We start from the raw sequence: 17302 nt of genomic DNA, 5'->3' as shown, positions 1-17302 counted from the left end.
TAGAGATGGCCAAAATTCTTTACTTCACAGGTAAAAATACAGACTTAAACAGATGGAGTAAACTGTTGAGATCTGATGGCTAGAGTTGGGCTGAACCTAGGTTTCCAGGTTCACAACCTACAGTATTGCATTGTTTCATATTCATGATACTCCATTGGAAGGAAATTAGAAGGTCTCTGATATAGGAATCTATGGCAGAAATTCACTAAAACCTTTTTGTCTCTGGTACTCGGGAGGCATCTTATAAGTAAGCCTGCCATTAGTATGCTCAGCCTTATATTTATATTCTTGCCTGGTTACTTTGACATTTCCATGTTCCCAATTTGTCATCAATAGAAAAACAAAATATTCCTTCAATTTATCTGTGACTATTATAACCAAGTAACATGAATGAGAGAAATTGAAATTTATATTCTCTAAATCCTCAACAGCAATTTTCATTTTTTAATAAAAATTTATTTGATAGAGGGAAAGAGAGAGAGTGAGCACAAGCTGGGGAGGGGCAGAGAGAGAGGGGGAGAGAGACAGAATCCTAAGCAGGCTCCACATTGTCAGCACAGAACTGAACTATAAATAATAAAGGGGAACTATAAATAAAAGATACAGAATATCTAGAAAACAATGATTGTTGAAATCCATCATGTTGGAATTAATGGGACTCATCCAAGGCAGTGCTCAGAGGAAATTCATAGCCTTAAAATTCTTCTATTATCAGAAAAGAAAGAACAAAAATAAGCTCCGTTGGTAGGGCATGCAATCCTTGATCTTGGGGTTTGTAAGTTCAAGCCCCATGTTGGGTGTAGAGCTTACTTTAAAAAAAAAAAAAAAGACTAGGGGGAAACACTAGGGGGAAAAAGCCAATAAAGTAAGTGGGAAAAAAGCTTAGAAGAAAATAATAATAAAGCTAAAGCATACAGGAATGCATTAGAAAAAAATATATAGTTAACCAATAAATAAGCTGGTTCTTTGGAGAAAATCAATAAGCTTCTACAAATAAAAAGAAACGCATAAAAATGTTAACCTATAGAGGGTGGGGAAAACAGGGTGGAAGAAAAAATGTGTTTAAAATAACCAGCAAAGAAACAAAGTTTGTTCAGACACCAATATAGATAAGAAACTAATTTTGTGTCATTCAGGATAATTTGGTTGGTTCTAATACTGGTTTTCAAAAAAACATTAAGAATTTCTGTAGCGTAGGGGCGCCTGGGTGGCTCAGTCGGTTGAGCGTCTGACTTCGGCTTAGGTCATGATCTCGCAGTCTGTGAGTTCAGGCCCTGAGTCGGGCTCTATGCTGACAGCTCAGAGCCTGGAGTATGCTTTGAATTCTGGGTCTCCCTCTCTCTCTTCCCCTCCCCCACTCATGCTCTGTCTCTCTCTCTGTCAAAAATAAATAAACATTAAAAAAAAAAAAAGAATTTCTGTAGTGTATAGTGAAAGCTATTTTTCTCTATGACTCTGAAGTCATTTTCTTTCTTGAGGCATTGGATAATACCATCTACCTTAAAGGGGATAATAAAAGATGGGAATTACAAACACGATATATGTGAAGTTCCTAGTGTGGTGTTGGATACATAGTAGGCTTTAGTGAATGGTTGCTTGGGTTGCACTGGTTAAATAGTCCTATATTCTTGTTTTTTATATGGGGGAACTGATAACCCAGAAATGGAGACATAAGAAATATAATTCAAAAATCAGAATAATAGGAAGTTAAACCAGTTACTCTTGCCTTTTCTCCTTTCCTTTCTTTCCTTCTTTGGCTAGCATGAGGGAATTTACTTAATATTGGTGTTCTGATCAGCAACCAGTTTCAGCTGAACATTTTCAAATATTAAGTTATTTTAGTAATATTGTCATATATTAATAACCCAATGAATAGATAAACCTGTGTATATCAAAATTAAATTCCAGTTGTACTATGTCTATTACAGCATTCCCCATACTGTACCATAGTTATTTGTTTAATGTCTGGTTTCTCACTAGCTTACAAGTTCCTTAAGAGTATGGAAAATGTCTTACTGCTTATTGCAAGAGTAGCATATAGCACAAAATATATGCTCAATATGTATTTGATAAGAGAAGGAATAAACTAACATGTTAACTGAAATGATACATGCGAAAGTACTTAGTATGGTGATAAGTACACAGCATGTGCTAAATAAATGCTAAAAGAATCTGAATCTCAGGGGCTCTACTCCTAGTAACCAAGAACTCATCACTCCTTTCTCTGAGGTATGACTCCCTCCGGCATCAACTTCCAGACTAATTTTCAACATACATGTTCCTTAAGGGCTACCCAAAAGTTGCTTGTAGGAATAAACCACCTCTGTGGATTAGAGTTATATATATTTTCTAAACTGTTAAATGGGATCATTTGACTATTTCTAACACTGTGATTCTTTAAAACTATGTCTTTGATGGCCGATGTTCATCACCACTTGCCATCAGGGAAATGCAAATCAAAACTACAATGAGATATCACCGCACACTGGTCAAGAATGGCTAAAATCAACAGTACAAGAAACAACAGGTGTTGGCGAGGATGTGGAAAAAAAGGAACCCTCTTTCACTGTTAGTGGGAATGCAAACTGGTGTGGCCACCTGCAAAACAATATGGAGGTTCCTAAAAAGTTAAAAATAGCACTACCCTATAATCCAGCAATTGCACTGTTGGGTATTTACCCAAAGAATACAAAAACACTAATTCAAAGGGATACATGCACCCCTATGTTTATACAGGAGCATTATTTACAATAGCCAAGATATGGAAGCAGCATACATGTCCATCAACTGATGAATGGATAAAGAAGATCTGGTGTATATATACAATGGAATATTATTCAGCCATAAAAAGAATGAAATCCTGCCATTTGCAATGACATGGATGGAGCTAGATGGCATAATGCTAAGTGGAATAAGTCAGTCAGAGAAAGACAAGTACCATATGATTTCACATATATGTGGAATTTAAGAAACAAATGAGTGAATGGAAAAAAATGAGAGGGAGAAAGAGGCACACCAAGAAACAGACTCTTAATTACAGAGAACAAACTGATGGTTACCAGAGGGGAGGTAGGTGGGGCGACGGGCTGAACAGGTGATGGGGATTAAGGAGTACACTTGTGATGAGCACCAGGTGATGCATGGAATTGCTGAATGACTATATTGTATATCTGAAAATAATATAACACTGTGTGTTAAGTAATTGGAATTAAAATAAAAACTTAAAACTATGTCTTTGAGTTAAAAAAATATTTTTCCTGATTATAAAAGTAATATGTAACCTTTGGAAAAAGAAAAATATTACAATTAATTTCCAGATTCACCATCCAGAGATAGCCACTGCTACCATTTGATTTTTTAAACCATTAATTTTTTAAACCATTTTTTAAGTGTATAATTTAGTGGCATTAAGTATATTTACGTGTTGTATTACCATCACCACCATTTATTTCTAAAACTTTTTCATCATCCCACTCTCCATCAATTTTCCATGCATAGTTTTATATAAATATATATTTAAATCTTTTTTAAACAAAATTTTAATCAGTGATATACTGTATAAAACTTTGTTTTGTTCAAAGCCATATGTTCTGTCATTTTAAAGTTTTTTATTGAAATATGCTATGAAAAGGTACAATGTATATAGATAGTGTGCAACAGTATACAACTTGATAAATTTTCAAAAAGTGAACATACCCATATAACTGGCCATCAAAAGTCCTTTTGCCCCTTCCTGAAAATTATCTTTCTCAAAGTTAATCACTATCCTGACTGCTAACACTGCAGTTTAAAAAACTTTAACAATTAAATGCTATGTATGGTTAGGAAACAGGCTTTGGGTATGACAGACAGAGGTTCAAATCTTGACTCATAGGCATATAACAGTCTTTATGAACTTCAGTTACCCCATATAATAAATAGGGCCAATAATACCTTCCTCACAATTTTTTTTTGTATAACATGTAGTAATGTTTGTAAAACATCTAGCAAGTGCTGACACATGGCCAGCACTCAATAAGTGCCTAGCATTGAACCTCCCGCTGTAATACGGTGCTCAACAGATGACAGTTGTTGTTGTTGTTATCATTATCGTTATTATAATCCCTCTGCACCTACTTTAAATCAGAACTTAATGTGATATTTCCTGGTTTCTCCTCCTGTTCTTCCCTTTAATCCACCTGTATGCTTGCCTTCTATTTTGACATTTCCCTGCACACTATAACAACAGATGCTACATTATTGTCTGAACTCAACCAATTATACTACAGAAGAATAAACAACAGTAGCTCATTACCCCACTCATTGTGCAGACAATATCTGCTTCCTCAATGCACCTAGTCTCCAGGGCTTTTCCCCAGAATGAAAACAGACCTCAGATATCCCACACCAGTGGTCCCAATGTGGAAAACAATGAAGAGATATTAGGTAAGTTGGCAACCTTGGGATGTGAATACCCAAGTTTTACTGGCAAAAAAGAACAAACATACATCAGTAGCTAAGTTTCAAATATACTGGCTAAAAACAAAGGCCTCATATAAGTAAACACTGTTGTAAAACAATGACATAAAGGACACCTACACTTGAATAGCAGTCATAAACACCATTGTTAAACTTCAATTTGATTTGCTCAACAAATATAATTTTTTATTTGTATTATTTTAGGTTTGTAACAAAACAAGGAAACCTAGTATAAGTTGGAAATATAAATTGATCTTGGACTTTTTGTTTGACTAAAAAATATGAATACTCAAAGCATTCACATTTGAAGGATGAGAAATGGGGACTTCTTTGAAGTGAAATTAGGAACTATAGATAGATACCCAGAAAAGACAGTTTCTATGCACTTACATTTTTTTTTTTTTAATTTTTTTTTCAACTCTTTTTTATTTATTTTTGGGACAGAGAGAGACAGAGCATGAACGGGGGAGGGGCAGAGAGAGAGGGAGACACAGAATCGGAAACAGGCTCCAGGCTCCGAGCCATCAGCCCAGAGCCTGACGCGGGGCTCGAACTCACGGACCGCGAGATCGTGACCTGGCTGAAGTCGGACGCTTAACCGACTGCGCCACCCAGGCGCCCCTGCACTTACATTTTTTAAACAGGAAAAATAATATATTCTTATACCAATCTCTTACAGTAGGAATCAAAGACTGACTTAATTTACATACACAACATGCATACATAAATACATGCATATGCACATTATTTTCTGGGCTTCTGAGTACCCGTCATACTCACATATACAACAGTTTATAGCTAGTTGAAACAGAGTTTGAAATAGGCTAAAGCGAACAGTCATTAATTCCGTAAATTCTTACTGAGCACCTTCTATATGCCAGGCATTGTTCTAAATGATAGGAAAATAGCAGTGAACAAAATAGATGAAAAAAATTCTGCTTATGTGGAAACTATATTTTAGTAGGGTGGAAGAAAGACAACAAATACACACATAAGAAAATGTATAGTTTGTCACAAAGTGATGAATGCTATGGAGAGAGTACAGGGAGGCTGGTAGGAGGGAGGGGTACAACTGTAAACTCTGTAAGCCTCAATAAGTAAAAACTGTAGGCCAGTAAGCAAAGGCCTAAAAGAGAGAGGGAGTCACATGGACATTTAGGTCAGAGAGAAGCATCGCAGGCAGTAATCACAGTAACTGTCAAGCCCTGGCGCCTGGCCTGACTGCAGAATAGCAAGGCAGCCAATGTGGCAGGAGCAGAAAGATCAGGGGGAGAAGGGGATGGAGTTGATTAGAGAGGAATCAAAGGAGAAGGGTGAGTAAGTCATACATGGCTTTGAGTAGCCCATGTAATAATTTTTTTCCTAATTTTAAAATTGGGGTATAATTGATATACAGTAAAAACCTGTCCCTCTAAGTGTATAATTTTGTGAGTTTTGGTAAATGCATATATTTATATAACCATCATCATCAATCAAGATAAAGAACAGTTCTATCACCCCAACCCCCCCCCCCCAACACAGTTCCCCCATTCCTAGTCCCTGGCAACTTCTATTTTGTCTCCAGTTTTGTCTTTTCTAGAATGTTACATAAATATAGTCATAAATATCATATAAATGGCTTTCTTCATTCAGTGTAATGCATTTGAAATTCATTCATGTTGTTGACTATATTGTAGTTCATTCTTTTATTGCTGAGTGGTATTCCATCAAATATACCAGTGTGATTACTCCTTCTTCAGTTGGTTGACACTTAGCTAACTTCCAGTTTTTGGTGACTAAAATACAGCTACTATAAACATTAACTACAGATTTTTCTGTGAACATAAATTTTACTGTTACTTGTATTTCACCTGTGTAAATACCTAGGCGTCTGACTGTTGGGTCATATGGTATGTGTATCTTTAACTTTATTTTATTTTAGTGTTTATTTACTTTTGAGACAGAGACGAAGCATAAGCGGGGGAGGGGCAGAGAGAGAGAGAGGAAGACACAGAATCAGAAGCAGGCTCCAGGCTCTGAGCTGTCAGCACAGGGCCCGACACGGGGCTCGAACTCATGGACCATGAGATCATGACCTGAGCTGAAGTCGGAGGCTCAACCGACTGAGCCACCCAGGCACCAGGTTAAGTATCTCTTTAAATATTTTGTCCATTTTATTATTGAATGTTGAGAATTCATTATGCATTCTGGACAGTAGATATATGATTTTCTTTTAGTCTGTGGCTTGTCTTTTCAACAGTGTCTTTTGAACGGTGTAAGTTTTTTTTTTTTTTAAATTAATGTTTGCTTATTTATTTTGAGGGAGAGAGCAAGAGAGTGAGTGCAGGGTGGTGGCGGTGGGGGGGGGCGGGGCAGAGAGAGAGAGAATCCCAAGCAGGCTCCACATTGTCAGCACTAACTCCAATGAGAGGCTGGATACCATGCACCAGGAGACCACAACCTGAGCCGCAATCAAGAGTCACATGCTTAACCAAGTGGGCCACCAAGGTGCCCTGTGATCAGCAGAGGTTCTTAATTTTGATTTGGTATAATTTAGATACTTGTTATTTTACGGATTGTGCCTTTGGTGTCAGATCTAAGAAATCTTGGCTTAACTCAAGATCATGAGATTTTTCTCCAATGTTTTCTTTGAGGACTTTAACAGTGTTAGGTCTATGACTTGTTTTTTGTGTATGATGCAAGAAATGGACTGGGAGGGTTTTTTTTTTTTTATTGTTTGGTGTTTTTACATTTTTTTGCATATGCATACTCAACTGTCACAGCATTATTTGTTGAAAAGATTATTATTTTTTTCATTGAATTGTCTTTGCACCTTTGTCAAAATCAATTGATCATATGTGTGAATCTATTTCTGGACTATTCTGTTTCACTGAACTGTGGGTCTATCCTTCTGCCAGTTCCCACAATGTCTTGAATATGCTGTCTTGAACTCTGGTAGAGTCAATCTTCCAACTTTGTTTGTTCTTCTTTTTCAAAATTGTTTTGGCTTTTCCAGTTCGATTGCCTTTTCATAGAAATTTTAGAATCACTTTATCAATTTCTTTTTTAAAAATCCTGCATACGCTTAGAATCACTGTAAAGATTGAACTTGTATTTTGAGATATGAAGCCATCTGGGTCTTGAAGTGACATGATGTACCAATTGTGTTTAAAAGTACTTATTAAAAGACATATAGGGAAGGCAAAAATGGAGGCATCAAGTCAGGTTGGAAGGTTACTAAAGTAACCCAGGTAACAGATAATGGTGGCTTGCATGAGAATGGTAGTGGTGGTATAGGTACGTAGCATTGGAGTTGTGCATATATTTTGAAGGTAAAGCCAAAAGGATTTGCTCATTAAATACGGCATGAAAGAGACACGTCAAGGATAATTCTAAGGTTTTTGGTTCAAACAACTAGCAGATTTTCCACTTATTAAGATAGGGAAGACTGCAGGAGGAGTAAGTTTGGGTGGGGAGGATAAGATCAGTTGTTCCACTTAAGATATATTGTTTGTGATGTTATTAGACATCTTTGTGGAGATGATGGGCTAGTAATTAGATATTCAAGTCTGGAGTTCAGGGAAAGGGAGGACCTGGAGTTTAAATTTGGATGCCAAGTGTACAGACAGTATTTAAAGTCATGATACTGATGTGATCAAAGGAACAGAACGGATCCTGTATGAGAACAATTGGTCTGACCCAATTCTGCAACCATTCTCTGTTCTGGCAACCAATCATCCATCTAGAGAGTATCGATTGCTTATAACAAATATAGTCTTACTGCTGGATAAAGTAAATCGAGGCAAACAGTCATGACCAAAATTGAGATATATGAATTTTGGGCTGCTTTTGGGATATGAGGAACAGTCTGTAGGTTGGTAATTGGATACTGTGAAACTAGAATTTCTAGTCTATTTTAATGGTTCATGAAGACAATGGCAGAATACTTCAAATTGAAACTAATAAATTGTGGTCTCTATAGTTATAATAAGGTGAATTCATGTATTGGCACCTACCTTATTAAGTTGTTAACAGAGATTCAATAAGATCATGTCTGTAAAGTGCTAAGCACAGGGTTTAGCACTTATTAATTGCTTAATAGCTACTGATGATGATGATAGTAGGGATGATTACCTTTGTGGCTCATGTAGTGGTATTACTTTTGTGGGACAAGAAGCAACTTACATAAGATAAAAATACAAATTATAAGGAACAGTTTGACTTTAATAGTCTACTCATGTTCCCACTTTCATTCTTCCAATGTAGTATAACAGGTAGCAAGTATACCAGTAGGAGCTCTGGTTCTGCTTTTACCAGGCAAATGTTTGCTAAGAATTTTAAAATAGGCTTTTTAGGGGTGTCTGGGTGGCTCAGTTGGTTGAGCATCTGACTCTTGATCAGCTCAGGTCATGATCTCATGGTTCATGGGATCGAGCCCTGTGTTGGGATCTGTGCTGAGTGTGCAGCCTGCCTAAGATTCTCATTCTCTCTTCCCCCCCACCCTGCCCCTCTCCCCTGCTCATGCTCTCTTTCTGAAATACAAATAAATAAGTAAATAAAATGGGCTTTTTAATCCTGCTATGATCTGATTTCTTCATCTGTAAGATGGTAATGATACTCAAGTGAGTTTTGTAGGATGGTTATAAAGAGCAGATCAGAAAACTAAAGGGAAGTACCAAGGCTTCTAATTCCATGTTCTTCTGTTCTCTCATTTAATGGTCTTTTAAGATTAGAGTAGGCACCAAGATGTAAAAGAAAACAACTTTGGGGGCGCCTGGCTGACTCAGTCAGTAGAGCATGAAACTCCTGATCTTAGAGTTGTGAGTTCAAACTCCACGTTGGGTACAGAGATTACTTAAATAAACTCAAAAACAAAACAAAACAAAAAACCCCACCAAAACCAGAAAACAGCTTTGGGCAGATAGGCAAAACTTAACCAGCAGCAAAAGGGAATAGCTTTGTGCCTATTCTCTCTCACCCATGATTCTCCAAAACTTGGCTCTTTTAACCTTATCTAATTATTAGACAGTGTTCTGAATTTGTTCATTTACTGTTCTCTGAAGACGCCCTGTGTCTTTCTCTCTTTATTCATATTACCTAGCCCATGCCCTACCCTTTCCCATACATTCACCATCCACCTATTCATGACTCCATCCAAAATGCTCCTCCACTTCATCTTTAACCATAAAGCCATGTTCCCTCTGTGAAATCTTTTTTATTGCTTTCCTAGTCAGAAATCATCCTCTTCTAAATATTTTTAATACTCTGTGCTATTTTAATGATTTTTATAATGTATAGTATCTTTTCCTATAATTATTTTGTATTCATCTACCCTCCTGTATTAGTGAGCTCCCTGAGGGCAGGGGCTAGGTCTCATACATGCCGCAGCACCCGATTTAGTGATTTGCACAAAGGAGATTAACAAATATTTGCTGAATACTGACTGACTAAAAGACCTGAGAGTCAAAAATCTTAGCTGAAACCTTTTCTACTAACCAAAAACTTGGTGGCAAAATTCAATATTTAGGAAAGATTTCTTAAAGAATATGTAGCTCATACATTTCTCTAGTAACTATAAAATCTGTCCTTTAAGCTGGACCACCAAAAAATATATTATTTGGGCCCTGCAGAGATGCTTTTAGTAAACTGTGCTTTGGCCTTATGCTTTCAAATTATATAAAGCTGTAAGAAGCTGTTATATAGGACTTGCTTTTGCTATTATAGCTGTAGCTACAGTATTCACCATATTGCAGTTCCCCCCTTCCCCCCTTTTTTTCTTTTTTGAGAGAGAGAGACAGGGTACAAGCAAGTGAGTGGCAGAGGGGGAGAGAGGGACAGAAAGAGAGAGGGAGAGAAAAGCAGAGCTTATCCGAAGTGGGGCTCGTGCTCACCTGATGCAGGACTTGAGCTTACCCAATGCAGGGCTTGAGCTCACCCAAAGTGGGGCTTGAGCTCACCCAAAGTGAGGTTGGAGCTCACCTGAAGCAGGACTGGAGCTCACCCGATGTGGGACTTGAACCATGAATGGTGAGATCGTGACCTGAGCCGGTCAGATGCTTAATGACTGAACCACCCAGGTGCCCCTCTTCTTTTTTTTAAAAACATTTTTTTAAGTTTATTTATTTTTGAGGTGGGGGGAGGGGCAGGGAGAGATGGGGAGAGAATCCGAAGCAGGCTCTGTGCTATCAGCACACAGCCAAATGTGGGGCTCAATCCCACGAACCGTGAGACCATGACCTGAGCCAAAATCAAGAGTTGGATGCTTAACTGACAGAGCCACCCAGGTGTCCCTGCACAGTTTCCTCTTGAAGGAAATCATAAGAAGCATTGCTCTAAGGTCTTAGTGCTTGAAAAATCTGGGCATCTTTTGATAAACTGGTCTTTACCTGATGTAATAGATTAAGTGAAACTTGTAAACAATCATTTTAGCCCAAGAAAAGCACCGAATAAATTTTGTGGTTCATCCTGAGCAGGTGGGTATGCTGGATTGTCTGTTGTCAAAATGTTAATCTTACTTTTGGCTTTATTTTCCTTTGTCCTGATTATTGTATCTTTTCTTTCTTCCTTAATCCATTTGAATTGCACATATTTATGTAAAATACTTGAAACTCATTTTGGAAGGAACACGTAAAATATATAAATTGGTAAAATATGGGAGTTTTTTTTTTGTCCTTTGAGAATAGCTTTAGAGCCTTTCTCCTTATCATGGTCAAAGGCCAGATAAGAATGTCTTCCTAGATTTTGCTGATTTCACTACAACAGGTACCACACAGCAAAATGAGACCAACTACTAAGGAATTTCACTGTAACCAAGGTGATTTGACTATTTAATACTTCATCTTTCCAAAAGATTTTGAAATACTAGAGATAATTAAAATAATAAAACCATTCTTGTTTCTCAATACAATTATACAGGTTAGGATTTCTGGTTAGAAGGAGAGGCAGTATTACTGTAAAAAGTCAGGTGACTGGGCTTCTAGTCCAGATTATGTGTCCAACCAGTTTGGTGACCATAGGGAAACTGTATAATCTTCCTGGGTCTCAGTTTCTTTAGAGGTTGCACAATAAAACCACCTTTCCCAAGGAGTTGTTTGCTGTACATGAGTGTGCTGAAATATGTTAATTGGTGCTCCATGAAAAAAAAGGGTCAAATAAATTTGGATAAGACTTAAGTAAATTAAGATACACAGAAGATAAAGAGTTCTTTAATGGTGGGGTTTATAAGAGCCTTTAACTGTGACTCTCTGGGGAGGGTGGGTAAAGTATGGAGTATTACCCGAACTTGGTTTTTTGGGAGTACACTCATGGATAAGTGCAATAATGACTAGTTGCAAAATAGAGTGTTCCATCCTCTCACATACTTGTAGCCAGAACATAGATATTGAAGTATGTAAAGGATGTTTATGGGGTCTTCTGTGAGAGGACAGGCTTTATCTACATTGGGAGAGAGAACAGATTTTAGCGTGGGGTAAATAAAATAAATCATCAGAAGAAAGTAAATGTACTACTAAGCTCTAGATCCAGAACATGTGTACACCTGACCTTTAGCAAGTATATGGTTTTAAGATATACTATTGTGAGAGTGTGTGCACTGTGAAAGAGCATCAAAAATGAGAGTACTAAATTTTCAAACTATGTTTCTTGAAATAGCCTAAAAGCATAGTGACAAATCTGTTTCTTAACTTCTGTGAAACATTGCAAACATGATTCCTATAGACACATGCAATGATGTATGACTTTGTATTGGAATGAAGTAAGTGAAACAGCATGAGCTTTGGAGTCATAAAGACTTGGTGAGAATCTCAGCTATATTTCAATTTCTTTTTTTTTTTAATGCACGAACAGGAAAGGGGCAGAGAGAGAGGGAGAGAGAGAATCCCAAGCAGGCTTTGCTCTGTCAGCACAGAGCCTGGTGCAGGGCTTGAACTTCTGAACCGTGAGATCATGACCTAAGCTGAAATCAAGAGTCAGACGCTTAACTGACTGAGCCACCCAGGCATTGCAGCTTTTCCATTTCTTTGTGTGACTTCTCAAAGAGCTTTAGTTTTCTCATTTGTAAAGAAAAATCTCTAAGCTTGCAGCTTATTTTAATGGTCAATGAGTAAGCATATGTAAGGCTGCTAGAAAAGTATTTGATACACAGAAGATGCTCAATAAATCTACCTTCCATTATTGAGAGTTTTCAGTGTACACAGACTAGGGTTTGGCAGACATCGTATTTTGCATGTATGTGATAGGCACTCAATAATGTGTTTGAATATGAATAAACTTTGATTTCCAAACAGTGAAAGATTACACATCTTTTAAGACGTGGCTTGAATATCACTTCTTCTATAGTGTAGTCTGATTCTCAAAGCTGTGAAAGATTTTACTTTGCTAATGAACTCTCTAAGTATACTTCTATGTTATTTAGCATGGTTTTCCCTTGATTTGCTGTTCCTTGTAGACATGTCGTATCTTCCCTACCAGATGCAATTTCTTGTAGAAACTGTTTTATTATCTTTTGTTTCTCTTTCAGTGCTTAGCATAATTCTTGTTCAAAAAACATTTATTGAATAAGTATGAAATGACATCCTCTGACCAGGAATGATGACTAATGGAGTTTTCCTTAGCCCAAGTTAGAGCCTTCCAGCCCTTTCCATCACTTGTTAGATGACTTCTTTTTATAAGTAAATCTTGTTGTTAATCCCATGTCTAGAAAAAGTTTCAAAAGTCCTTCTTTGTGAACCCATCCTAGGAAATCATTTGATATCCCTTCCCTCTCTTTGTTCCCACTGCACTCTAGGCACATCTCTATTATAGCTTTTACACATAGTTTTGTAATTCTATTTTTACAAGACTATGAGCTCCTGGTGGGGATGACCCATGTCTCTATCCCTAGTCCTGATCAGATTTTTGGCATGTACTAAGTATTCAAAAAATATTTGCAAGATGAGTAAGTGAAAAATTCTCTATATTGTTATGCATATGACAGGAACTTGGGGAGAGGGGAATAAGCCATGCTAAATGGATTTCCCATATTTAGGGGCCCAATGAAGATATCACAGAAGTAACTCACAGTGTCTTTTGGTGGGGAAAGTGAAGACTGGGAAGGGGGCCGAAAATACAGTTTTGTATTCTTGGGGTGAGACAATATCCAGGAAGGATGGGAGCATTTGTCATGTAAAAAAAGGAAAAGGAATTTCTTGAAAAGAACAGAAAAGCATGAAACTAGTATAAGGTCAAGTTTTCTAAGAGTTCCATACAATAGAGTAGGAATGATTCTTTCAAGGAAAGGTTAGGTCTTCCATACTGAAATGGGTCTGGGGAAAGTGGAAAGACGTTATAAGAAATATTAATAGCTTCAATATCAAATGCAGTGAAAATAAACCTAGCTTTTGAATAACTTTACTTGAAATTATCCCCTACCTCACGTTCCTCTTCTTGTTCTTTGCGAATCTGCTCCAAACGAAACTGTTCTGCCATCTCTCTCTCATGAGCTTCCCTCTGTCAATAAAAGAGAAAGGGAGCCAGCACTCAATAAACACTAGTTTACTTAAAAAGGCGGGGGATGGAGGGGGAAGAGAGCTCACGCCCAGCACCGTCATAATAGAAGTGTTTCTCTCTGGAACAAGAGTGGAAATGGAAGGAACAATAAAGTATAGCTCTCTGATCATGTTGAGTACCCATATAAACACCTGTTCATCTCTGGGAGTGTGGCATTCAAGATTCTTCGGAAGACCTTTCTCTGGTCTTCTTTTCTGGTCTTTTCTGCTATCTCTCCTATACCCAAATATCAGGCTCTATCTGCATTAGCTTCTATCACGCACCCATGCTTTCTGGCTCCTTGCTGCTAGCATATACCACCTCTTGTCTCCTACCCTTTTTCTCTATTCAGTTCACATTTTTAACCTCTTCCATGAAACTCTCCCTAAGCAGATTTCTACTTATTAGCTCTCCAAAAAAAGCTAGAAAAAAACTTTCCACTGAAACTCTTGTTCCCTAATCTCTCACAGAACTCAGTGCTTCCTTTATGACTTTTATGATCCTTGCCTAAGTATTATAGCTAACTATGTTCTTGAGTTAATCTATTCTACACCACATTGTGAGTCTTTTGAGGGTAGAAATTGTGGCTTATTTTCTTTTCCCTCCTTCAATAGTCAGTACAGAAGCAGGTACTCAAGAAGTATTAAATAAATCAGTGGTTTAAACATTGCTGAGTTTTTACTACAGACTGGTTAAAAAACAAGTAAAATAAATATTAGGCCTATTTTTGTTTTCATTTTTCATGAGTGTTAAAAAACTTTGTGTTGTCAAAATGAATCATGCTTCAAAAGCCACGGGTAGAATTATATTCTGTTAACTGAATCTAGCTTTCTCCATTGCAAATCTAACATTCTTATGTATTAAGATGATAAAAGGGCTGGCACTTAAATAAATAATAAAAGACTATTTAGGATTGAATTCTTTGTCTCAGAAGCCCCTTGACCAAACCTACCTTGGCTCTGTCAGCCTCAAGTGAAAGGCGATAGGCTTCATCTTGCTCTCTTTTCACATTTTCTCTGGCTTCACGTTCATCCTTAAAAGAAAGGAAAAGACTTAAATGTCTTTTACCATATTCCTTTTTTTTTTATAGAAGAAAACAATGATGATCATCTTGTCTTAGTCCTGTGTAAATTTATTAGAATTAAATAAGGCACTTTAAAGTGTATAGGATAGAAATAAGCAAACAAGAAGAATAGCACAGTAGATGGTGAAATAAGAATGTTTGAAGCCTAGCTCTACCACTTATAAACTGTGTGACCTTGAGCAAGTTATTTAACCTCTCTGGATCTCAGTTTCTTCAATTATAAAATAGAAAGAGCATTTGTTTCATAGGGTTGTTGTGAGACTCAAATATAATAACATATAAACGGTCTTGCAAAGCACTTGACATTTCATTTTCACAATGATTAGTTCCCTTCCCCTTTTCTCCTGATTTTTTAAAGATAAACTTGGAGTTGTCACCACTGAGGCTAAGGACTGGGAGAGAGTAAAGGACTAGAAAGTAATCCTCTGGTCAGCATGAGAAGAAGCTGAAAGCAAAATACCCTGGTTAACTACAGTCCACACTACACCACTAAAGCTTGGTTATCGAACTCAGTGCTTCCAACAACATTCACACTCATCAAGTGTGGATGACTTAAGCAGTTATCCAAGTTGAAGATCCTTTAAAACATTTTTAGCTTCTGAAGTGATTGTGCATCTGCCTACATTTAAATTACTTCATATGAAATTAAAAGTTAATTCAACTACCAGAATTTCTACATGTACTTAAATTTAATAAATACCCACACCTGTTGACATTAGAATATAGGTTCCCTTTTTGGCCATTTTGTGTCATAGCTGAATGAATCATATAAAGTCACCAATATCTGAATGTTTTTGACCTCTGAAAATGGAAATCTCATATGGTTGAACTTAATACTTTCTAATGTTTTGTCTTCCCAATTCAATATATACTTAGGTGCTCTCACTGATACCCATTTAAGACTGGCCTTCTCTCTGAAGCCTCAATCTCCTTTTAGTTTCAATGATTCAGCTAATTCCAAAATCTCTGATATAAATAGTAACATTTCACTGATTCCCAATCTTTTAAATAAAAAATTTGAAATAATTGTAAGTTGCTGGCTAAAGCTAATTGCTATACTATCTATGATGAAAGGGTATGCTAGGTGATTTATATCAGGAACAATATTTAACCTGAGAGATCACTCAGGCTGTGAAGCATTCAGGGATAATTTACATGTCATATAATATTACACATGAATAAAAATGGGTTTTAAACACTTCCACTTGGAGACTTGTACTAAGCAATTAGTATTCATACTTTAGAGAAACAGCATACATCTTTAAATATATTTTCACTAATTCCAGCTGGGTATTTCCCACTTTGGTATATATACTAGGTTTTACTACGACCAGATACAATCAGCCTGATAATTATATTTTGCGCATTTCTGTTTATATTAGCATTTCCCTAATTCATTACTCTGTGAACTCCTCCTCCACTCCATATCCAAGTTTGTACACAGTGGCCACTTAATAGTTCATTTAGCCAAGATCTATATTTGATATATAATGTCTTTATTTTATAAGTCACTGAGGAGAGGTAATGGGAAGATTAGCAGATCTGTATTCAAATCCAATCCTGGCCAGTAGCAAGCTATGTGTTTTTGCTTCTGTCTCCCTTTCCCGTTATTTATTATATTAAAAGACTGAATTTCTAAGGCTTTTATGCCTCTGTGGACAAGTCTACCTTTCAGAAATCCCCAATATACTTAATATAACCTATGGGAGTAACTTATCTTTCTATATTTCAAATAGGGAAATACTTAAGATGTTTAAATTTTTAATTTTACATTACTTTCTTGATCCCACTCCTCTAGTTTAGGTTTCTCTTGTAACATTCTGTACTGTCCCTTTAAAACCTTTATCACAATGACAATTAATTATCATATAATCATTTTCTTAATGTGAGATCCCCCCCATGGCACTGTAAGCATCATAAAGGCAGGGTCCTTATTTATATTACACAACTCTATATTCCAAGTGTTTCACACATTGTGTAGTTTTTGGGAGGTGTTTAATAAGCATCTGTTGAATAAAAAAACTATCTTTCCAGGCACAAAATATTTATTGTCTGCAGTAAAAATTAAGGAGGAAGAGAATAGCTTAACAAAAATGCAACCCTACCTGACTCAATGAAATCAACTGGCTGGGCAGAAATGACCTATTATGACACTATGTACAGACAACAAAGGGACCTTCTAAAAGCTACCACAGCTGGAAGCCCTTTGAGCACAAATATAGTTGGTAATAAAAGCATTCTAAGTAAACAGCTCTG

General features: G+C 36.8%; 1 protein-coding gene across 3 annotated transcripts in view; it reads right to left on the bottom strand.

The window, feature by feature from the left end:
- FAF1 (Fas associated factor 1) overlaps positions 1-17302 on the bottom strand; it is a 532153-nt gene that overhangs the window by 43193 nt on the left and 471658 nt on the right. For all 3 annotated transcript variants that reach the window (XR_009258134.1, XM_058717421.1, XM_058717422.1), the window contains exons 16-17: positions 14915-14995; positions 13846-13923 (exon numbers count right to left, since the gene is read on the bottom strand). Coding sequence is in view for 2 of the 3 variants with exons in the window: in XM_058717421.1 (XP_058573404.1) it covers positions 13846-13923; positions 14915-14995 (159 nt within the window). In the remaining variant the exon portion in view is untranslated. The remainder of the gene's footprint in view (positions 1-13845; positions 13924-14914; positions 14996-17302) is intronic.

Source organism: Neofelis nebulosa, chromosome 2, assembly GCF_028018385.1.
Source record: "Neofelis nebulosa isolate mNeoNeb1 chromosome 2, mNeoNeb1.pri, whole genome shotgun sequence".
In the NCBI taxonomy this organism is placed as follows: Eukaryota; Metazoa; Chordata; class Mammalia; order Carnivora; family Felidae; genus Neofelis; species Neofelis nebulosa.
Note: the sequence above shows the minus strand (reverse complement) of the source record. Positions and strands in the feature narration are given on the sequence as shown.